Raw genomic sequence first — 25,970 nt, forward strand, 5'->3', positions numbered from 1 at the left:
AACAAAGTCATGTACAAAGAGCTAGAACCCATTACAGATACTATGTGTAAGAGGGGACTGGGATTCTTTGGACAAATCATAAGGATACAGGATTCGAGACTTCTGAAACAACTAGTACAACACAATCTTGTCTCAAAAATACCACAACAGGATGTAAATGGATCAGAGAAGTAAGAGAGGATTTGAAGGAAATAGGCCTTACAAAAGAAGACACCACAAATAAGATAAAATTTAATACAAAACTTACACGAAGCAAACCAAAAACACGCATATTTTCAACCAAGGAAAGGGCACGAAGATCGGAGCGTCTGAAGAAGTACTGGGAGGACTGCAAAGCCCGAACAATCCCGTCAAAGAGACCTGAACGATGGACTGACTAAAGTGATCCTATGTGGTCATAAAAAAAGAAGAAGAAACAAACCTGCAGTACAACAGTCCATCCAGGGCCTTGGCCTGCAAAGACAAAATTGCTGTCCAGTCAAATAGCCAGCAGACAATGGAGTGTCATTTTATCAGTGTGACAAGATCTTCAGCTGTATTACATGACTTTCGCGACCAGATTCGCTGTCTCCCATATCTGACAGTTCTTCATTTGGTCTTATGAAGCTGAGTGAATGTTATTCCAACCCTCAGTCCAGAACTAAAATCCATTGGCTGGCCGGGAATCAAACTTAAAGACTCCGGGTAAGAGGCAGGCAAACTGAATACCCCTAAGGCCTACACCATGCAGCTAGCATTTATAACAACGTCCAATATCACATGGTTTAATGCCATCAATAAAGTATAATTACTCCTAACAGTGTTTTGTGATTTGGTGAAACAGCTGAATAAAGTACACACAGAGACTATCCAATGCACAAGTTAACCAGTCTCCAATTTTAACTGCAACATTCATAATTTCATACTATACCTTAATAATGTCAACCATAAGCAATCTTTACTTGTTCTTAAAATATGTATGACCTTACTTACCATATACTTGTTCTGTCAGTAATGGTAAAATTTGAGTGGGATCAAATATAAAGAATCCAAAAGACTGGGGAGCCATTGGAGGACTTGTTGCAAAACGATCCAACTTCCAGCCACTCTCATATTCACTAAAAAATAAAGAGAAATATTTTACCTTATTGTTAAATCATTCAATCATTCATTCATTTTTAAAAAGTTCTATGGCTCTGCAGCCCAGATGGGCCTTGGCCTACCAAGTGACCAAATCTCTGCAGATTTTTTTTTGTTTTTTACAATTTTGCTTTACGTCATACCGACACAGGTAGGTCTCATGGCGACGGCCGGATAGCAAAGGCCTAAGAGTGGGAAGGCAGCGGCCGTGGCCTTAATTAAGGTACAGCCCCAGCATTTGCCTGGTAAGAAAATGGGAAACCATGGAAAACCATCTTCAGGCTGCCGACAGTGGGGTTCGAACCCACTATCTCCCGGATGCAAGCTCACAGATACGCACCGCTAACCGCATGGCCAACTCGCCTGGTGCCCTGCAGATTACAACACAACGTGAGGTCAGTGTGACGAATCCTCTCAGCCGTTATTCCTGACTCTCTAGACCAGGGCATCTATCTCACCATCAGATAGCTCCTCAATTGCTCTCATGCGAGCTTAGTAGATCTCAACCCAGACCTGACAAGGAATCAAATATGGGGCCTCCCAGTAAGAGGCAGGCGTGTTACCTCTAGACTGCAGGGCAAGCTCATTTATCCTTTTACCGAATTTTAAATCCCATCCATCAGATGATCTTTTCTATAATGTATAATCTATTTCGAAGAAGTAGGGGGAAGAACTTTACCAGCAGAACCCTGTGGCAGTCTGAGAAGTTTTATCCCCATAGATATGACTAACATAGCAACTTAGGCTTTTACTGCTGGGCTTACAGATCATGGTCCAATTGGGTTCCTAGCTCCCAGCACTTCACTGGAAACTGCGCCAGACATTTTCAGAGGTCTGCTTTCTCAGAAGGTGAATAGTCGACTGAAGCTGTGGCTCAGCACTCCCAATATGATGGTGGTGAAATGTTTTTTGTGCTGTCCGGTTTATAGATGATTGGAGGGTTCCATGCTGGTTGGTCTGCTGTGATGACTAGTGGTTGCTGGTTGGTGGTACTTTCCCCTAGCTTTTCTGCTGTAGTTCCCACCTGTTTTCTTTACCTTCGCTGTTTTAAGTATGGGCTTCCAGGATCTTTTCACTCATTCAATTTCTTCATTCCTGTTGAAATTGTTGGTATGTTTGAAACTTGTTAACCAAGTGAAGTAGTGTACTGTGGTTGAGCATATAGTGACAGAAGACTTATCTGCCTGTCCTAGGAACACAGATGCCACAGTCAGGGAAAAGGATAGCCAACCAATGACAGCCAGCCACAACAGTAGACTGAACAGTGCCCAAACCACTTGGGCAGCTAAAGTCCAAACACCTTGCCACCATCATATATATTAGGAGCACTCAGCCACAGCTTCAGTCCACTCATGACCTATGAAGAGAGCAGACCCTTGAAAATGCTAGGCACAGTCTCCGTTGAAATGTTAAGAACTAGGAACCCAATTAGACCATGGCCTACAAGCCTAGAAAATTACTTTTATATTCATCCGTGACAGTCTGTCAGATAAGTGGTACTGTGTGATAACGAGTGATTTTATTTGCTGCTCATCAGAGATAGTTGCCTTGTTCAAGCTTAAACTTGAACAGCAATGTTCACAGTATACTGATAGACACTATGTTTGATGCTTCAGTCAAAGCCAAACAACAAATACTCTACATGCCAGCTTCATTTCATGCCATTTCTTCAGGATGATAAAAAAATGATCCTTGAAGAAACCTGTCTCATATTCACTTTGTCCCACATAAATTTCATATGCATTCCTGATCACAGCCTAGTGGTATCATCACTGGCTTCTCACAAAGGTGGTCATGCTTCAAATCCTGGCCAATGCATGTGGGATATTTGAAATAAAGATCACATTATTGTAGTCTGGATTCAACATACATCTCAAGAACCCATGGCTGTGATCATGACATTAAGAGACACGTAAAACTACAAACTTGACTTATTCATGTTGTCAGTTCCATTAAAATATCAATCACCATCATCACCACATTCAAGAAATTTAATCTAAACTGAGCAAGACAGACCAAGTAGCTATGGACAAATACAAAACTAGAACCAAAATCCTCTAGTTTCTGGATGAGTGTGATGATCACTATACTACTATAAACAGTGCATAAGAAACTTAAATTTTAAACTAGATAATTCAATAATATGTTGTATATTGTAAACTGCATTCCAAAGTTAATATTCAAACTTGGAGCATCTGGTACGGAAGTAATTTTTATGCCAGCACATCCCTCTTCAAAATTATTCCATGGAGATCAATAACAACTCCTAAATATTATTTAACAGTACTTAGCAACTTCAAGTTGTCCCTTTCATTTATAAAATAAATCAGTAGTATCACTTGCAAATGGTTCTAGTTCTTCAATAGCCAAGTAATATGTATCAATCTCATAACCAGGGGGTTTTCTCTGGGAAACAAACATTAATAATGGGTAAGGAATTGAGACCAAAATAAATTAATTCCTCCAGCCCATTACGCTTGCATGAGTTTGATGAAGAGGAGTTTACTCATACTGTTTGTTTTTATTTAATTATTCACACAGTAATTCAATTTTCTATTAGACCTCTTTGAACTACATTGGAACCTCTATTTAACTAATTCAAGAGTTAAATTCTGTTATACAGAAATCACAGATTTTAAATTAAAAACACAACTTTATTTGTTAATGCATCTATGTAGATAGGCTACAGTATTTTTGTACATAGTAAACACAATACTCAAGTAAAACAAGATTAACCTCATAGAAAAAAAATGTTCAATCATCACCCACTTCAAAGTACTGCCTGATGTCCTCCTGAAGCATTTTAGTAAAGCACTGGTTGTAAAAGTGTTCCTATTTCTTTAAGCAATGGAACATATCATCAGGAATATATTCAGTAAGTTGAAATCTATAATGAATAATGTCAAAAGCAGCCATGACGTTTTTTTTTTGGGAAGGAGGACGAGGGGCATCCCTATCTTCTTCATCATCATTTTGGGTATTCCCTTCTTTGACCGAGTCAAGAATTTTAGCATCTGTTGGATAAACAGCAACAAGGTCTTCATTCACCTTTAAAATTTCATGCAATGTTATGTCCTCAATAATTACACCTGCTGCTTGCAGTTGGTGCCAACACTCTACAATAGAGACATGGTGCTACATACTACCTCTACAGATTTCATAGAAAATCCTGTTTTTGTGAAAAGGTTCCTAAATGTTGCTTCTGAAATGCCATTTTGCCATACCTTTGGTAGCTCCAAAAGAGACACTCTGAAATTAACAATACTATCATGAACTACACGATTTTTTCAAAAATGTGAAATGAGATTTTTGAGAGTCTGTTTTCAGTAATGCATTTTTAGATTTGTTATCATTCCTAGTCCAATGGCTGTAATTTTGACGTTGAGTTTAGCATGCTGGGTTATTGTCTGTTAAGATAACTCTTCTCTGTAACCATTTTTTATTGAAACACATAAGTCACTTCTTGAAAATCTCACCTATCATCCAAGCTTTCTTGTTGAAATCATTATCAAGATTTGACCCTTTTAAAACATCTTTTCTGGTTACTTCTTCGTATCACAAGAAGTTTTACTTTTTATTTTTCAGGCATGTTGGCACAACAACAACAACAACAGTCACATGCTCATTCCTATTTTTTCCTCCAAAGCATTTATCAGGATTAAAAGTTAAATGCTTATCAAACAAAATAAGCATTTTTTTAAAGTCCTGTTTCATCCATGTTGAAAATGTTGTCAGATTAATACTCTTTTAAAATACCTTGTAAGATTAGTTTTCCAAATGCTGCAGTCCTCAAACATGCTATTGCTTTACCCTGAAACAAATCTTTTTTTTTTTTTTTTTTTTTTTTTAATACTGTGATGTCTCTTAAATTTATCTAACAACCACAACTTGCCTGGAATGTTTCATGCCCCAAATGGCATGCACATTCAGCGCCCTTTTCTTGAATAAGTGGTCCTTACATTGCCATATTTTTATCACGGACCTTCTTCACCCACTTAAGAACTGTTCCGTTTATATCCTCATACTTAGCGTTTTTGCTGTTTTTGACCACAGTCTAAAAGTTTTGCGTTGTTTCAAAATAATTTTGTAATTTTTTACCATAGCCAACAATGAGCTGGACAGGATCCCACTTTTCATTTTGATTGTTTTTCTTACACCATTTTCCATTTCCTTCAACATAGAAATCTCCTCCATAACACTCAAAACTTTTCTTTTCGACATACTGTACTAATTGACACTGGTTTGGTAGCACTTGCAAGAGAAACAATCAGAAACAAGTGAAATGCAATTACTGTAACTGTATTGTTATTAAAACACAAACATGCCTTTGGCAATTCTTTAGTGACAGTCATTCGTTAAGAAACTGGAAACAATAAATGATCTTGGAACACCTTGATACACAAGCTGTGTTATAAAATATGATTTCAATGCAAATATTTTCTACTCTGGTTGTTGCAAACTTTTCCCTTTGATTTTTTTTACCAAAATTAGTTTACTAAATAGACCATTTTCATTAAATAAAAAAGAAGGAAATTTCACAGTTCCCTAGAAAAGACTTTTATATAGTGTGTTTCATTGAACAGAAGTTCATTAAATTAAGATTCCACAGTATATTCTTCTTCTTTCATTGTAGATAATGGTGATTATCATGGTTGTTACAGTATTAACAGTATAGAACCTCCCCAACAACCTTTTTGAATTGGTATAATAACTATCGACATTCGTGTCAACCGGCTTTAAGCCAAAGAACTCTAATTATTTCACGTAAAGCGGCGTTCACTCTCGTATTGTGTATGTGCAATGCCTCCGCTTAGTTGCGCATGCACTGGGAACTCCCTGGCGAGACTGGACTGCCTAGCGTGCCCAAGCGTTAGTTCGAACTGAGAAGCCATGATGTGTAGAAGTGGAAACGTTTTCTGCGCTATGGTGTGGGATCTTACACTAGAGCCTGGGTGAATTTCACCTTCAACGGGAATCCTTACCCGTCGTGTTTGTGGTTAACCTTCTACCATATACTCCAACTACTTTATTTTTCATAAAAAGCTTCTTCTGCATTCTTCGTGGAGAGATTGAGTTGAGTCGCCTCGTGGTAACACTATCAACAACGACCAGGTTTGAACTTGAGAAAATTTTGGTGTCTGGAAAAGGTATGTACCTATGAAAATAGTTTCTGATAACCAGTGAAAAGTGTTTGCATATGCCAAACGTACCTTAACCAGGTCGAGAATAATAATAATAATAATAATAATAATAATAATAATAATAATAATAATAATAATAATAATAATAATAATAATAATAATAATAATAATAATAATATCATCGAATTCGGACTTGACGTCGTGAGTGCTCATGTGTTTCTGAATGATGTGTTCTATTAACCAATTATTCCTTGGAGCGTGGAAAATGCACGGTGAACTGGTTGGCAAAATTTAATGTTAAATTTAATAATTTTTGTTTTTGGCCTGTATTGTAATATTTTCTTGTGAAGCAAGGTGGCTTTACCAAGGTATTGAACTTATCACCTTTTTTCTTTCTGGGTTTTCCTGTCTGTAATTGAGTGTGCTTTTCTGCTCTGATTTGTATATTTTTTTGCCGCTATGTGTTTTTCGGCATATATTTTTCCTTGCTTGGGGTTCTATTCCTCCTCGCTCGGGAAGGAGGCTTGCGTTTTTGTGTTACCTTAGCAACGTGATGTTGATTTGATTGTTGCTGGGAATTGGATGTAGTGAACTGATACACGTGCATTTTGTGTAGTTCTCAGTTGATGTTATTGGTTTTGGTGGAATTTGTTGATGATATTTGTTTTTCGTTAATCTATTTTTGCCACCTATTTACCTTTCTTTTTTGTTTTTTTGGGGCGTGTGTTTAAATTTCTCTGATAAATTAATACTTATCTTGGGAACGGCCCCTTGGTGGTAATGGTGTTAATTACTCAAGGTGACAAAGACGAAGTGATCTCCTCAGCATCTAGCTGAACCGTAGTTTTGTTTACTGGAATTAAAATTTTTTTTTTTTAAATACTGGTGATCGATCACATTTTATGTTAGTTATTAGTAACTTTTGGTAGAAAGGTATGGAGGTCAACATGTTATCTGATTTATTTGGTTGCAAATGATTTTACTATTCTCAATGAATTTAAAGTCAACATGTTGTCTGATTTATTTTGTTGCAAATCATTTTACTATTCTCAATTAATTTAAAGTCAACACGTTATCGGATTTATTTTGGCTGCAAATCAGTTTTCTATTTTCCAAATTAATTTAATGTTTTCATGTTATCGGGTTTATTTTCTGGCAAACCATTTTTCTTTTCTCTATTAAAACAAAGTTTCATAGGATTTAACTTCCATTAGGATTTTTCTCTTGAAGTTGTTATATCTAATTCCTTATAAATTAAAGTTATCTTGTGTTACCAAGGTGTTGTTTTTCATTTCACGGTTTTCAATAGAGTACTGCCACTGTCCCCTTTTGGTATTTGGGACCACGGCCTTAAGCCGCTTCCCTTCTCTGTTTCTTGTAAGTGTTTTTTTCTCCTTTTGGTGATTTTATGCTGTGTTATGTTTGTTCTTACCCGACCGTGTTTGGTCTCTCTCTTTCTTGTGTTCGCTTTAACTCCCTTTGGGGGGACAATACACTACCAAACTTCTCACCTGGGGGCATTACTCCTAGGCGTGTAAAGTTTTTTCTACCCATCGTCCAAAGGGCTGGTTTGGTGGCCTGGAGTACGGTGTTAGTAGATGGTAATGAAATGTCATATGGCTTTTAGTGCCGGGATATCCCAGGACGGGTTCGGCTCGCCACGTGCAGGTCTTTCTGCGCGTCGTGATGAGGATGAAATGATGATGAACACAACACATACACCCAGCCCCCGTGCCGTTGGAATTAACCAATTAAGGTTAAAATCCCCGACCCGGCCGGGAATCGAATCCGGGACCCTCTGAACCAAAGGCCAGTATGCTGACCGTTCAGCCAATGAGTCGGACGGTTAGATGGTGATGGTATCTTTAGATACAACTGTCCAGAAGAGTTCCTCAGACATCATGTTGCACCATCTGCAAGAGTTATCCAGCCAAAAAAATCCTCCTCCTCTTCTTGCTAAAAGAACACAGGAGGTGGGGCTTGGACTCATTTTGCATTATATGGCCTAGGTAGTGCTGTTTCCTCTTCTTAATGGTAAATATGAATCGAGGCTGACAACCCATACATTGAAGGACTTCTTCGTTGGACAAACGTTCATTTCTTTTTTTGCTAGCTGCTTTACACCGCACCAACACAGATAGGTCTTATGGACTTTATTAAGGTACAGGCCCAGCATTTGCCTGGTGTGAAAATGGGAAACCACAGAAAACCATCTTCAGGGCTGCCGACAGTGGGGTTCGAACCTACTATCTCCCGAATACTGGATACTGGTTGCACTTAAGCAACTGCAGCTATCAAGCTTGGTGAACAAATCTTCAGCCCATGTAATCTTGAGCAGGAGTCTGTAGAATCACATTTCACAGGCTTAGATTTTATTGTCCATGATGTTTGTTGTTGTCCAATATTTGACACCATAAAGAAGTGTGGAGTAGACATAACTCCTTACTATTCACCTCTTGAAGTTTAGGATGAGGTCATGACTACATAGCATTTTTCTCATTTTAATGAAAGTTTTCCTTGCTCATTCGATGTGGTATCTGATTTCAACTAAGGATCCCACTCTTCACTTAAGGAAATACCCAAGAAGGTGAACTTAGTTATCCTCTCAACAGGTTGACTGTTAGCCTTGAGTATACCAAGTGGCACTTCAGTTTTGCTGATAACCCTGTATTTCAACTTGTTTTTACATTAATATCAAGGCTGTTTTGAAGTTTAGTATGGCACACCTTATCTAAGAAATTTTGCAGTCCCTTAATACTGTTGGCGATGAGTACGGTGTTGTCTGCATACCGTATATTGTAAATGATTTCACCATTCACCTTTATTCTGTCCAAGACAAAGTCAAGCACTTCTCTAAAAATTTGCTCAGAGTATAAGTTGAACAGCAATGGCGACAACACACAGAACTGTTACATGCCACTAGTGAGCATGACTGGCTCCAAGAGCTTGTTTTCAATTCACATAGTCACTTCTTGACCCCATTAGAGATTTGGGATTATACGGATGTCTTTTTCCATACACCGCTGTGCTCCTTGGCGCACTGATCATTTTGTCATTAAGACAGTTATCAAAGTCCTTGGAGAAATCCACATCACAGTTGAAGTTCCTGCAATGCTGGAATATCATTCAAATTCCAGGCAAGGCCTCGTGGTGCCCAGCCCACTGCAAAATCCAAAGTGAGATTTTCCCATATTTTCCTCACATTTCTGATAAATTATATTACATTATTACAATCCTGCAGCATATAATAATAAGGCAATCAAAACAATCATGTATTGCTCTATGATAACCTATATTATCATTCCAAACAGAAATATTACCACACAGCTTTGTACATCAAGTCATCAAACTACAAAAATCTTTGGAAACAATCATCAAACTACTTTTGGCAACACAGTACAACCTCTCATATCCGGCCCTCTGATACCTGAATCCTCCAATATTCAGCCTACTTTGTAGAGATTAATTGTGTTAAATGCATATGTCAAGTCCATATCTTTGGGCCAGGATGAAGTGAACTAAATGACTGAGTTGGACTGTAGCATAAGAAGAAATGCAATGAGGAAGTGGGCAATGGAATTGCGAGGGATGGGGAGGCTGTTGAATCACACACTCAGCAATATCATGCACCTACACTATTGCCTTAGTCTGTGTTAGTCACGAGTGTAACAGTACAATATTTTTGCGGTAGTGATATTCTGGCTAAAGTTAAGGTACACAATTTGTTTCATTTTATTTGATGTTCCGATCAAAGCATGGCTGAAAAAAGGAAAAAAAAACTGCAGTGAATTAACAGACTATGATAAGAACTTTCTTTAAAATGAAAACTGAGTAAAAGAAACACAAACGTAAATTTTTACTTGTGATTCTTATGTTTGCTTTTTATATTTTAATTATGTTTTATACTGTATTTAAACACAGTACTATGCTCAATTTTAATACATTGTGTGTAAAGTTATTATAGACCTAATTACTTACAAAATTAAGCTTTGTAGAGTATTGGTATGAATTCGGCTGTATTTTAATTACAGTCTCTGCTATCTGGATTTTGTGTTATCTGGACTATTCAGGACCACATTAATCTGAATATCATAAGTTTTACTTTATAAATGGATATATCAGCTCATTCCATCCCTCAGAAAACACTAGATGAGTCAATTTGCCATTACCTGAATACATAACAACTACTGAGAGACAAGTTAACCCTCTTGGAGCCAAGAGCTGATCTGGTCGGCCGCTCCCCATCAGCTGGAAGAGGCCAAAGCTCCGCCTTCACTCTACTGCTGTAAAGTGCCAGGCCGTTTTCAGTGGAAATACATGTATTTTAAAATTCGCGTATATCTACCGGTGTATAGCAAATACCGGCATGAAATTATCTACATATCGACTACGTAGAATAAGAAACTGGTTTGGAGTGATATAAAGAGTCAAAGACTTTTTATTGTTGATTTACAGTTGTCGATAACGTTTATTTTTAGGAAGAGAAAAATATTTTCGCACTTTCTCTCTCAATATCTATTTTGAAAAAATAATTTACAATACAAAAGAATATACGTAATTATGTATAATGTATTTCTAAATACAATTCTATAGAATAACTAATTTGAACGAGAAAAATAAAAACATAAAGAACAAAAATTCAAACATATGTCACTAGGAAAAACAAGACAATTTTACTCACCGATAAAATTTGCGTGTTTGTATCGATGTTTGGCAAATACTGACAACAAATTTTCTACGTGCAAACAACACAGTATTAAAATAATTCTGAATTATTAAATAAGTAAAAAAAATAGTAGTTGATATTATAGTTTTTTGTTTTCAGAGAAAAATAGTTCCTCATTTTCGGTTGTAGTATATATTAGAAAAATAATTTTACAATACAACAGAATTTATGAATTTAAGAAAAGTATGGCACTAAAGCCGTGATTTGCTTTGATCTACTAAGCGACCGCTGCTCAGTTCGGTACCTGCAGTTTACGAGGTGTCTCATGGTCAGTGAGACGGATCCTCTCAGTAATTATTCTTGGTTTTCCAGACCAGGGTCCCCCTCTCAACCTCAGATATCTCCTGAAGTGCAATCACTTAGGGTCACTTAGATTGAGTGAACCTCGAACCAACCCTGCAGGACCAGGGGAAAATTCTTGATCTGGGCGGGAATCAAACCCATGACCTGCAGGCGAGAGGCAGGCATGCTACACTTGGCCAGCGGAGACCGGCTAGTAATGATAGAAGACTATACGTGACTATAAGGTTTAGCAAAGAGTAAGCGAACAGTAAATTGAAGTGTGGTATGGGCGGAGAATCAGACGGTGGGGCATGTTTAGATCCAAGAACTTCCTTGAAGGAGACAGGAGGTTGAGGACTGTTGTAGGATTCATTGGGACAAATTTCCACAAAATGTTCTCCAGAGACATCATCATCATATTCGTTATCATTAGTTTCATCTACCACCATATTCAGAGTAGCTTTAGTGCTGTTAGACACAATTAAATGTCTCTTCTTTAGCTGCGGTGATTCCGCGGACGTATCCGGTATAATGTCGTCGCTACTCTCTGAACTAAATTCCCTATCGCTATCCGATAAATCATCCGCGTTAACTTCGCACTGTTCCAAATACTGCATTAATTTATTGTCATCAATACCTGCTGAAAAAGTATCACGTGAACAACATGCCATTTTCCTGTCACAAATCCACTCACTGCAAGGAGCAATCTCTTACTGACCGGTTAGCGGTATTTGTAAACACAGGAAACAACTCTTGTGAAAGGTATAACATCCTCTTAGAACTGCCAAAGCAAGGCCAGGCACACAATAATGTGTAGCCCCTTTACTACAGGTTGTAACAGAAGTATGCACGTCACTATAGGTTGCCTCAAAATTATGTATATCACAGAATTTTAAGCCAGCCGAGGTAATCGGCTCTGGCAACTTCCGACTGGATTGTTAAAGGCCGACCAGATAGTCTCTGGCAATTTAAAGGGCAGGTGCTCGCACTACCGCCTGGCACCAAGAGAGTTAACTCAACTTGCCTGGTTAAGATGATAAGAGTGTGTTGCGTAAAGCATGATGAGAATGTGTCCGGCCCCGCGGTGTAGGGGGCAACGCATCCGCCTGTCACCCAGTGACCCCGGGTTCGATTCCCAGCCGGGTCAGGGGTTTTTAATTGTAAACAATTAATATCCCTAGCCTGGGGACTGGGTGTTTGTGTCGTCCTTAACATTTCTTTCCTCACATTCAACACTCTACACTTCCACAATTCCAATTACATGCAGGTTCATATCACATGGTGCAAGTAGGGGCAAAAGATCTCTATAGGTCGACGCCCTGAACAAATAGCATTTTTTTTAAAGATGAGAATATTATACATACAAAAAAACCATAGCACAACGTCCCCAAAGGGCCTTGACATACCAAGCAACCGCTGCTCAGCGCAAAGGTCTCCAGATTACAAGGTGTTGTGTGGTCGGCACGACAAATCCTCTCTGCTGGTATTCTTTGTTTTCTAGACTGGGGCCGTTATCTCACCCCAATTGTAATCACATATGCAGAGTGGATCTCAAACCAGCCGTCAACAGGCATGCCACCCATACACTACAGGACTGACAATGTTATACATAACTAACCTGAAACTTTTATTACAACTGTCTACTTTATCCTCTGTTGGGCAGTCTAGCTTAATAATTTGAAAATTAATGAAAACACAGTTATTTTATTAAATACAGTTAATGTCTATCATTCTCATTAGCATCTTGTCTGAATATCATAATGATTTTATTGGTTTTATGTCTCACGAACTACTTCAACAGTCTTTTGGAGATGCCACAATATTGAAAATTTTGTCCTGCAGGAGTTCCTTTATCTGCAAGTACATCTACTGACATGAGGTGGCATATTTGAGCACCTTCAAATACGTAGTAGTGGACTGAGCTTGGAACAAACCCACCTACTTTGACTCAGGCAACTGCTCTACCATCTGAGCCTCTCAGCCTGGTACCCCTTTTGATTTATTTCACTCACTCTCTTAAGAATTCTCTGCCATATATAGCGAAGTTAAGTAAGGTATGTAGGCACACATTTCTTATATTTTTAAACTTCCGACTAGATTGCATAAAAATCTAATACAATCTTAAATTTAGATGATGAAATGATTGTTTTTTCAAGGGATCAAGTATACAGGCCATTGGCCCTTTATAATTAGAAACATAAAAGGAAACTACCCTGCAGCACATACAACCTATTGTACAATAGGTCTTTGTCTGCAAAGACAACTACTGCTCAGTTTCATTGTTTGTTTTTCGTTACCAGATTTTGTGCTTTTCAAACAGTTCCTCAGTAGGTATCATTAGGTTCAATTTAAATATTAATTCCATTTTAGCTACAAGTGGTCCTGAGAGTTGGGATATCAATTGCTATGGAAAAGGAAATGGGATCTTAGACATATGTTGAGTTATGGCCCTCCTTGTGTTGAAATGAAATGGCGTATGGCTTTTAGTGCTGGGAGTGTCCGAGGACAAGTTCGGCTCGCCAGATGCAGGTCTTTTGATTTGATGCCCATAGGCGACCTGTGCGTCGTGATGATGAAATGATGATAGAGATGACACATACACCCAGCCCCCATGCCAGCAAAATTAACCAATTATGGTTAAAATTCCCAACCATGCTGGAAATCGAACCTGAGACCCCTGGGACCCCTGTGACCAAAGGCCAGCATTTAGCCATGGAGCCGGGCCCTCCTGTGTTCAGCTGTTATGGCTCTCCTATCCACCGGTTGTCCCTAACCGTTAATAGAGCTAGTGGTTTACCGTCACACGAACACATCAAAGGTTTTCAGCGACGTAAGGATGGGAAAGGGCTAGGATTCGGAAGGTAGCATCTGTGGCCTTAATTAAGGTGCTATGTAACAATACAACTGGTACTGATAACACAGTGTGCTGTGTATCAATATGAAAATGGGAAACCACAGAAAACAATCTTCAGGGCTGCTGACGGTGGGATTTGAACCCACCATCTCCTGAATACAAGATTACAGCTACACAACCCTAAACACACAGCCAACTTGCTCGGTATTGTCAACAGAGTAATTCTCAATGGAACTACGTGCAAGTAAGGCTAGGACCATACTTTGCAGATACTATATGCACAAGAATAAATGCCACATATTTTTAAAAATTTTGTGGCGAAAAGTTGAGTTGCAACTGTTACTTGTGTTAAGGTTGGTACAGTGTTTTTGACATTTGCATAGTATCAATGTAAGTAGTGTAACATGGTTAGGGTGGACAGGTGTGAGTTCTTGTTATAGATCATTCTTGGCTTAAGAAAAGCTCCACATTATTGAAAAGGCAGAGCAAACTGGTAATCACGCTGCTGGCAGGAAGTACAATATGGACTGGAGTTCCATACATGATTTGGAGGAAAAATAAAGCTCATCTTGGGGCAATATGTTTTTTAACAAAATAACTCTTTTGTAGAAAAACTAGCAATGGGCGGCATTTCCCAGGCAATTTTCAACAAAATCCAAAGATATGTTATCAGTTTGTATTTACTTGTATTTATTCTGACAAACTGGTAATGCAGACGAGATTTATTTATTGTACATTAGTATCTATGGTTTTCAATACCGTACTGGTATTTAGCAAAAATATACAATTACAAAAAACAGAAAATTTTTCAAATTTCCCTTCCTAAAATTAGGGTGCGGGGATTATTCGTGTAAATACAGCGTGATTCAGCTTCCCCTTCCAATGTAGTTTTGTGCAACCCACAATATTCATTCCATCCTGAAACCATCTGCCCTGCTGGTATGTTCAGACAATCCAACCGGATATCTTGGTATTTACCGCCTCATCATGATAAGACGCTGTAATGTTTTACTCTTATTAAACACTGGAAGATATGTGTGTGCCTTCTAGAATATATGAACCTGACACGCTGGCAAAACACTAAATATTGTGAACACAGTAAACCTAATACTTGCTATAAGCTGCCCGGTATGCCATACAGAACCGTTGTGTAGTTGGTAAAAGCGTAGCAGAGCAGGCTTACATGTTAGGTGGGAGGTTCGAGTCGAGGGCAAAGATTACAAATTTTTGCAATATTTGTTTAATACCTACCGCACACAATATAAGTTCAGTACCCACTTTAATTCAAATTGTGTGAATGAATGTGTTTGTGGCCCTAGGAAGGGCTGATTAGTTAGCAGGCTGGACACATACAGACCAGAAATAATTGGAACACAACTGCCCAGACAATCTTTTATCACAGCAAATGCTGATGTGATGACCGTTTTGGTTTATGCACATTCCCGCTCAATGTCTAATAGATCATCTTGTGCGCTGAAGCATTCCAGGTGTAATTGCTCGGCAGGCGTCGGTCAAGAGTTGCCGGAGCCGGTTGTGATTTTCCGGTACTCGAGGCTAAGCGACGTTCTTCAAATGTCCCCACAAGAAGAAGTCTAATGGCATTAAATCCTGTGATCTGGCGGGCCAAGAAACAGGGCCTCCTCATCCTATCCATTTCCCTGGCAGTTACTTGTTCACATGGTTACGAATGGGCAAAGTCGAATGCAGTGGAGCTCCATCCAGTTGCAACCACATTGTTAAACGATCATCCAAGGGCACATCCTCCAGCAGCAGTGGGAGTTCCTGACGCAGAAAGTGCAGGTAGTGTGGGCCCCTCCAATGGCCCTCAAAGAAATAAGGTCCACTCAGGCAATCCACCAAGATTCTACACCAAACATTCACTCACCATCGTACTTGATGGGCCGCCTATCGCACCCAGTGAGGATTGTCTGGACTCCAATAGTGCATGTTGAGACAATTGACGTTCCCATTATTGTAGAAGCGTGATTTGTCCGAGAACAAGATTTGCAGTACGAATGCTGCATCATTCTCCAGCCTGCCAAATAGCCACCGACAGAACTCCATTTGAGCTTTGAAATCCCGCCCATTGAGCTCTAGGTGTAGCTGAAGATGATATGGGTGAAATTTATGTTCATGCAGTATTCGCCAGACAGACGGCTGGCTGGTGTTCACCTGTTGTACAATTACCCTTGTACTGATGTGTGAATTATTATGAGCTGCCTCAGAACGGCCTCTTCTGTTTCGCCCGATGTAGCAGGCCTATCGCGGACTGGTGGCCAATTGGAAATCACGCCTGTTGTCCTTAGGCGTCTTTCAACACGATGGAATGTCGTAGCAGCTGCATGTCGCCTGTTGGGATACCGTTCCTGGTACAGACGTAGTGCCTCACACATATTTTGTCTTGCTTCCCTGTAAATGAGGAGCATGTCAACATGTCTGTGGAAAACATGCCGAATGACAGCAAAGATTACAGTACATTCAGACCCTTACCAGCGGAGTATGCGCAGGACACAAGATGAATAACAGCGTCATTCTACTGTTTGAATGTGACAAACGTGGGCCTGTGTTTACATATTCAAACATCACACCAATGTAAAACTATTTGAACGATGCAGGATTCGAACCGCCACTGGCACATTCCGTCGATTGCTAGGCGAACGCCTCACCACATCTGCTACGCTACACTGCTGGAAGCATGCTGGTAGTATGATGAGAGCAGAGTACATACGCCATTCGGTTTGGTGTTTAAGACATTAATTACTGCACTGTTACCTAGTTTTATGCATTGATTCCCCTCTTCATTACACCCGGTCACAAGGCACGACACATTAACATAGTTACATGGTAAAAGGACATTGCTAAGAATTTTAAGGCGTCATGTTTTGCGAACAGATGATATAACATTTTGCTAGGGTTCAGAATCATGTGCAAAATGTACTCACTGAACATTAGTACCATACAGTGTGCCTGCAGGGGAATAGCACCCTCATAATCATGTGCACGTTAGTTGGGCTGCAGCAAACAATATTGGAAGGGGCTGCTGAATCACACTGTATATTTACCAAGCACACAGAATATTTTAATCAGCCTAGGACCTGTGGGAATGATTAACTTCTACTTCCATTTATGTCAGGCCTGAGACACCTGGGAAACAACTTGGTGAACAAATTTGAATTTGTCTAGGTGTGTATCAGTATTAATGGGACTATGGAAGAAAGAATGGTGAACCGGCTGAACTGGCAAAGGGGATATATCTGAATGTGTTAAACTGGCTTTGGTGGTGGGTCATGGGAAACAATTAGAGGAGGATAGCTTACCTAGAAACATAACGGCCTTGGTCATGGAGAGAAACAGAGAGAGACCAAAGAGATAATGGTTAGCTTCCAATGATCTAATGATAAGAGGTGTTGAAGTAAATGAAACCACAGAGTTGCTTAGTTAATTCCCAGATGCTTGCAGGCTGAATGCTGAAAGGCATAACAATCTATAATAAAGGTTGTGTGTGGTTTTCTGTGGGTTCTTTTGTTTTTTAATAAGAACATTACTCAAAGTGGAAACTTCAACGTTATGAAGAGGTGGGACTGCAAAGCTGCAAATGCGTCATCACTCTGATCACCCTCTGCTTCTCTTACTCTCTAGGTAAGCTATCTTCCTCTGTTAATCTTCAGTGACTCCATGATCGAAGCCAATTTAACATATCCACATGCATATAGTTTCTGGTTCTTCTGTTGCTCACATGTGGACATAAGTCAGAAGTGAGTGTAACCATTTCAAGCTGCAATGCATTGTTGAATTCTCCAAGGTCAATAATGCCTACAGAATTGCAACCCATGCTTGCTGAACTACAACAGTCAGTTGTTCCATAGTTTGAGGTGGTTGAGAATTGTTCGATCAAGCATGTACACTTCATATCTCATACTTGCTCAGTATGTCTTAGATACAGGGACTTGGCAGGACATTGTAAGTTGTGGCATCATTGAGATCTTCCTTGGAGATACATGCCATATGAACATGGGCATTGTCCCATTTGCAACATTCATCATCAGAAGGCCAACCAATGGATTGAGTAACCTGTCAGCACCTTGCCAAGCAGTTATATTGCCCTCAACAATCACCAATTGCAATTTTACATCCAAACCAATAGCTCACCAGACCATAAGTCCTGGTGTTGGCCCTGTGTGCATCTCAATAAAATTGACTCCGCCCCTATCCCTCGTACGTCATTGGATACAATTGCAACAAACATTGCAGCCAGGACAAAAGCATGGTTTATCACCACAGCTGATACTCTGCATATTTCGGGTCAATGTGATTTCCTAACACCAGGAGAGTCTTACATGTTCATGCTACAGGGTGAATAAGCCATTATTCTCAATCGTTTGTCACATAATATGAGTGTCAGGGTTATTCAAATTTGCAATGAAGTTGTTTGAGAACCCCCCCGGGACACTTGAATGATGTAATGATCCTCCTGCACAGTTGTCTGTCAGATTGGTCCTGTGTCAGGCCTACAAGCAAGCATTCCTTCATTTGATCACTGGTTTCTTAGAGTTTGTAATGTAAATGCATATTGACTAAGATGTTCAGCTGCAGTCCTTATAAAATAATAACACAATCTCACATGGATTAATTATCCGAGCCCTCTCAAATTGTGACAGTTATTGACAGTGCAAACTCCTCTGTCATCTAGGCATGTTAAATGGATATACAGTATAAGTCCGCTATAGCGAGTATGGCATATAACGAGAACTCTGTTATAGCAATGATTTTTTTCTGTCCCTTCAAAGTTCCTATGTTAAACTGTATATCGTCCTTCGGTTACAGCAAGAGCCCTATCACTGATGCATCCGTTATTATGAGCGATTAAGCTCGCGCAATATTTTCTGTTACCGATATTTATGCGTACCCGTCGACAGCTGTTCCGTAAAGAAAATTCGAAACGAAAGAGAACATATTTTCATAATAAATGCGTAAATAATGTGTCCGATAACGGTTGTTAACTCATTATAATTAAGGCTGACTAAACGACAGCCTAATTTTGAGGCTAAATACTGCAATTAAGTAAGAATGGGATACACCTCGAGATATGGCAGAGTGCTTAATTGATTTCAGAGGTAAGTTTATATTTTGTCGCATCTGGTTAAATTACGATAAGGCTATTATGAAAATTTATAGCGAGAAGGTTATCATTTCTCTACTGGCGCTTGAAGTATGTTTTCATCATACGTACAGTACGGTTAAGTTAGGATAGGTGACGCTGTTTGAATAAGAAAACTGAAACATTTGCAACAAAATGCGATCGATCATCTTCGGTACGGTATAGTTTTCTCACTTTGTGCATTTGCGAGCTCTCTCGTTGACATTCAAAGGCGATGTTGGAGTTGATTAGTAATACCCGTCGACTGCTGTTCTCTAAAGAAAATTCGAAATGAATGTCGTTAAAAATAAAGACTGAAGTAAACGATATCTTAATTTTAATGTTATATACAGAATTTAAGTTAAGAATGTGATACATCTCAAGATATGGCAGAGTACATCACTGATTTCAGAGGATATTTCATATCTTCTCACGTCTAGTTAAATTTTACATGTAAAATTTTCGCGAGGAGGTTATCATTTCTCTACATGCGTTTCAAATATGTTTTCATGATACTGTACATATACGGTTAGGTTAGGTGACTCTGTTTGAAGAAGAAAGCTGAGGTGTTTGCCACAGAAACCTCTGGAGTGATGCCATATTTCTCTGAATCCAAGACTATTTTTTCTCAGAATCTCATGCGAAAACTCAACGGTTGTTGCATTCGCAGCCTAACAGTACCGTAAGTTAATGGATACCAATGGCAACTACCGCAGTAACCACGCTGCTTCTTTTCACACGCGCACAGAACTTGTTGACAATAAATGACCGCTTCTTTACTATACATCGCTAGCCGCGACAACCTGTTCATAGACAACACACAACACATCTCTCTACAAGTGGGCGTCGTTTTCTCTTCAGCATTATTTTATTCAGCCGGGTGGCCTTCACCTATATCCGCTACTCAGCCGACCTCAATTAGCAAGTCAGTTGATGCCTCGTTGGCTGTCGACTTCCCCACGGCCATGGCCTTTTGCATAATTCCCGGCGTGGATCCTGCCATCCCCAAAGATGACATCTTCGACGACCTTTGTGCCACTGGTCTTCCAGTCCACAATGCCTATCGACTGGTTGATGGCCTCACCTCTACACCTTCTTCACAGATTCTGGTTCATCTCAGCGACAAGGCAGCCCTTCAACGTCTCTACACTTCGGGCGCAATGATTCACTGTCAGATCTATGCAGTGGTGCCAACCTCTCCATACATTGAAGAACAGCTTTCTGCCAACCCAACCCTTGTCCCAACTGTCCATCAGCCTCCATTTCAGACGATGCCTCTGCCCTCAACTCTCACCACCCCGAAAACCACCACAATTACCACCACAACACTGTCCGTTCTTCTCCCTTCCTCACTTCCCATCACCACTGTTACCTCTTGTCATCCCTCCCCTGTTATGTCGTCCTCTCTCCCTATTTCTGCACCCCCTGCCTTTCAGCAAGTACCTGCTAACCCGCCGGCCTCATGCGTCGCAGTTTCGCCACCGCCATCTCCGCCAGCTAATACCGCACAGCAGTCATCATCGACCCAGCCGCCTTCACCGTCCACTTCTGCCATGTACAGCTGTGTGCTCTGTGGAATCCCTCCAGACTTCTCCGACACGGACGTCCTCCAAGAACTCTGTGCAGCCGGCGTTCCTGTCCGATGAGCCATTCAGGTCCGGAACGCCTCCGGTCCAACCTTTATGGTACGCCTCCAGCTGACTACATCTGAAGCAGTTCAACAGCTCATCGCCACCGGTGCCCGTGTCCACGACCATTTTTATCGCGTAGAGCCCTCTCTTTCCCTGCCTCCACCTGGTCGCCAGCTCTCAGATTGTCCATCTCGTCGCCCCCGGCCAACCCCTCCTCCCATTTTTCCACCTCCACCAGTATGCCCACCCTCTCCTCCCAACGGCTTCCTCCCTTCTCCCTTCCAACATTCGACCTCTTCCATCTTCTCAACCCTTCTCTTACCCATCTAACCACTTCCCTCCATCTCCTTACTTTGCACATCTACCCCAGCACTTCCTTCTAAACTCTACTTCCTCCCTTGCATTTCACTTCTTCCCTCACGCATATCTTGGATCTTGATAACACATGTATTTGTAATCACATCATTGTATTTACCATTTGTAAATCTCTTAATAAAGCTCTAGATAACCTACACATCCTTAACCTCATCTCCTAACTTATTCAGTCATACTTAGACATAGGCACAATTCCCCTCCAATCTCCTATATATTCACATCCTTTACCCACCTCCTTCTCCTGTCACATCTCCCCAACCCGCCTGCATCTCTTGGCCAGAGAGAGGGCGTTACCCTCTAGATGGCCTGCCCCACCCCTGCAGGGTGGGGAATGAAAGCATTGTTAGTTAGTTAGTTAGTTAGTTAGTTAGTTAGTTAGTTAGACAACCTGTTGTAAGTGCCTGTGTGTAACGTCACTGGATCTCAGGAAATAGTGAAGAGAGAATGGCGTTCTATTAGCCTCTACAAAAACGTTTCTCAAATCTGCAGAATGGCATCAAAACATGCGACCCTTCGAATTCTTAGAAAGGCCATGGCTACTCAGTGGTAGAGTTATAACGCGTCTATTCTACTTGACGCTTAGTAGAATTAAGTTTTATAGACAGTAAGAATATTTTCGTGATGGATAGTCGCATTGTAAAGATATGTGGAAAAGTTATTGCCGGCAAATTTTCAACGGGTTCTAGTCGATATTCTGATGCCAATTTTAAGTTAATGGTTATTAAACACTCAGAAATGTAGAATAATTGTGCAGCCACAAGAAAATACGGCATAGGCCTAACTAAAGCGTGAAGACAAAGAGCTAAAAAATGCGTACTATACAAAAAATGCATTCAGTGGTCTGCAACAAGGACGCTTTAAAGAAGTCAAAGATGAAATTGTGATGTATGTGCACAAAAAACGCAAGGGCGGAATGGCCATACCGTGGCGCAATAAACTCGTTCGTTGACATTCAACGTCCGCGATTAGGCCTATATATCACTAGCCACTGAATTTGGCCGAACCCAGCAAGCGAGAATGCGTGTAGCGGTAGCCGGTTATATCTGACGCTGAGTAAAAGTAACAGTTTTATAGACAGCAAGAATAATTTCCTGATGGATCGTCGTATTGTAGAGACTCATGGAACAGGTATTGCCAGCAAATTTTCAATGGTTTCTCTTCGGTATTATGATGCCAATTTTAAGTTAATGGTCCTTAAACCCGTGGAAATAAAGAATAATTGTGTAGCCACAAAAAAAAAAAAAAGGAATACGGCATGACGAAAGTTAATGTTCAGCGTCTAAAAATGTGTAGACCTACTGTACAACAAAGCATTCATATGATTTTACAAAGTACTTTTTGAGCTTGATTTAAATTTTGAAGGAAAAATTGGGGTTCATCTTGGATTCGGAGAAATATGGTACTATACTTTTTTTCAGAATTAAATTAAACATACACATTCACGTACTATCGGATTTCGAAAAATAACAAACAATTAAGCCGTATTATGGATATCATCTGCGGAAATGCAAGTTTTGAACAAACTTAATGCCATTTGGTACCGATTTTAATGTGCATGGGGGGGGGGGGGTTATGACTTTTATATAAACATCGGATATAACGACAATCCGTTATAGCGAGTAAATTTTTCACTGTTATGGATTCTCGCTATAACGGGCTTCTACTGTATTATATATTACATGGATATTAAACTTTACAATTAATTGCTTCAGAATTTTAAAGAATCATCTCTTTCCCACACATCATTTTGTCTTAAATAAAAAAAATTGTCAATAGTAAAAGCATATTATAACATGAAGGAAAACCTTAATGATGAATGTTTTTAATGTGGGTGTTATGTATTATGTATTTAAATTGTTCTGTTTTCCAGTTTGTCACCAACTTTAGTAGATCCAGGTTGGATTCATGACCTTGAAACTATTATGTGAAGCATCTATCCCGTAGCACACAGGGTACATATCTGTATTTTGTTGTGTGTTCCAAAGTCAACAGCACCACTCGTCTCAGAGTTGGAACATGCTAGTCAACTTGAATCATGGTACAGTCAAGTTTTGTCACTGTTGTTTTGTAATACGACATGAAAAGTATCTAGGAGTTATTTAATGAAATGTGTGTCATAAGTATATAACACGAAATAAAGGTTACTGCACTTCATAGTTTGAAGGTCATGAATCCAACATCTTCATTCCAGACGTAAACCATTATGTGACAATGAAGATGATATGATTATTTTTTTTTTGCTAGGGGCTTTACGTCGCACCGACACAGATAGGTCTTATGGCGACGATGGGATAGGAAAGGCCTACGAGTTGGAAGGAAGCGGCCGTGGCCTTAATTAAGGTACAGCCCCAGCATTTGCCTGGTGTGAAAATGGGAAACCACGGAAAACCATTTTCAGGGCTGCCGATAGTAGGATTCGAACCTACTATCTCCCGGATGCAAGCTCACAGCCGCGCGCCTCTACACGCACGGCCAACTCCCCCGGTAGATGATGATATGATTATACTGGAAGTGGTTCGTCAACAGGCAACCAGGTAAAGATTGTCATATACAGAATCGAATTACTGGCATAACATCAGAATATTTATGTACCTACATGGCACCATTCCATATCTCCAAAAAATGACTATCTTGATGCTATAATTTTTTAGTACTGCTGATGTATGATGAATTTCTTATTATAAGAATATAAATATATGTATGAGAGCACAAGTAAGACACAGTGAAAGTTCTCAATGTTAGTACAAATGACTGTTGAGTTCTCACGGATGGATTTTGAAAGAAATTATGCAGAGCAAAGAAATACATGGGCTGTATGTGGAAAAGATTCCGAGTCAAGAAATAATATCATATACCGTATAATACCATATATTATCTTCTAGCATGCACATTAGTAACTGAATCAGTATTATATTATCTTTGTATCCCTAAGCCTTACAAAATACTAAGAACTTTATCTTATGACTATTTAGTACTTACATAATCTCGGTTGACTGGACAGGCATTGTACTAAGTGCTTTGTGTGAAATGGGCAGAATAAGGCTTAATTGGATGTTTGCCTTAAAGCTGGGATCATCAAAGCAAGGAAACATCTTTCTTGCATTCCCATCCTTCAGATCTGCCATTATATACCACCTGAGTGAAGGGAATTGGAACAATATGTTGTATTTCTTTCAACATACATACTTATGAAAATATAGCATATATTTGTTTATAATTAAGGAAACCAGAATAATAGACCTACAGGACATAATGTTGTAACACTAAGTTTAGAACTTCCATGGTTTCTTCTGAGGAAAAAAGAAATCACATGTCTTCACCAAACATTAGGAGTTCAGATAATCTCATTTTATATGGCAAAATTTAGGACATGAAAACATTATTAATCAAAAACTTTAGACATTTAGGGTCTATGCCATGTGAAAGAGACAGACTGCAAGAAAACTTTATATTTTGTGAAGACTTTGCTCTGCTTGCCAAGCAGAAAATTATACTTGACCCCAACTCTTCTAAAAATCAGCTGTGATTCATTTCTGAGGAAGAAGAGCTGAAGTCTTCAGGGTATTGAAAGTATCTAACCAAACAAAAGAATAAAATACAACTGTAATAAATAAATAAATATATTTTAATTACATCATCTTCTATTTATCCTAAATGAAATTTTTAAAATATGTAAAGATTTGTCATAATCAAATCATCAATATCTCATCATCTGTTTATCTGTTTAGTCTTCAACCCGGAGGCTGGTTGGATCATCAAATAGCACCACGAAAGGTTACTAGGTTACAGGGAAACTGATGGCAGCATCATAATGAGATGTACAAGGCACAATGCCGAGTAAGGTAGTTTCCAATTACTTTCCTCCCTGGGTCTGAAAGTGCTACTGCAACATGGACACCTCTATGAGTAGACCTTTCACAATATCCAAATGCACTAGTTGTGCTCCGACATTCATTACTCAGTGTACTCAGTGTCACTCATACCTCATATGCTTCCATATTGGAATAACCATAAAAGACACTGAGACTTTAGCTTTTGCACTGGCATGTGCCTGCCTCTTCTGGGGATATACTAAAGACAATGGGTTGGGATATAGTACCATATCTGAAGTACTTATTTGATTATTGTTTGGTTGAAGGAGCTATACCAGATGAATGGAGAGTTGCTATAGTAGCCCCTGTGTATAAAGGAAAGGATGATAGACATAAAGCTGAAAATTACAGGCCAGTAAGTTTGACATGCACTGTTTGTAAGCTTTGGGAAGGCATTATTTCTGATTATATTAGACATGTTTGTGAAATTGTAGGAAAGGTTATTCCACTGAAGCTCAACTTGTAGGATTCCAGCAAGATATAGCAGACATCCTGGATTTAGGAGGTCAACTGGACTGTATCACGATTGACCTATCTAAGGCATTTGATAGGGTAGATCATGGGAGACTACCGGCAAAAATGAGTGCAATTGGACTTGACAAAAGAGTAACTGAATGGGTAGCTATGTTTCTAGAAAATAGAACTCAGAGAAATAGAGTAGGTAAAGGTTTATCTGTCCCTGTAATAATTAAGAGGGGAATTCCTCAAGGCATTATTATTGGAATTTTATGTTTTCTTATATATTGTACCAGTAAAAGAGCCCGACTCACAGATTATATTTTAAAGTAAGAAAGTATATAGTTCTCAGGGCTAAAACTGGGTGACTAGTAGCT

The 25,970-nt window shown here is 39.5% G+C and overlaps 1 protein-coding gene across 1 annotated transcript in view; it reads right to left on the reverse strand.

Annotated features, from left to right (window-relative positions):
* Positions 1-25,970, reverse strand: part of LOC136885424 (aminopeptidase Q) — a 256,957-nt gene that overhangs the window by 187,381 nt on the left and 43,606 nt on the right. Inside the window, exons 5-6 of the mRNA XM_067157954.2 lie at positions 24,245-24,400; positions 973-1,097 (exon numbers count right to left, since the gene is read on the reverse strand). Coding sequence (XP_067014055.2) covers positions 973-1,097; positions 24,245-24,400 — 281 coding nt within the window. The remainder of the gene's footprint in view (positions 1-972; positions 1,098-24,244; positions 24,401-25,970) is intronic.

Source organism: Anabrus simplex, chromosome 1 (assembly GCF_040414725.1).
Source record: "Anabrus simplex isolate iqAnaSimp1 chromosome 1, ASM4041472v1, whole genome shotgun sequence".
Taxonomy (NCBI): Eukaryota; Metazoa; Arthropoda; class Insecta; order Orthoptera; family Tettigoniidae; genus Anabrus; species Anabrus simplex.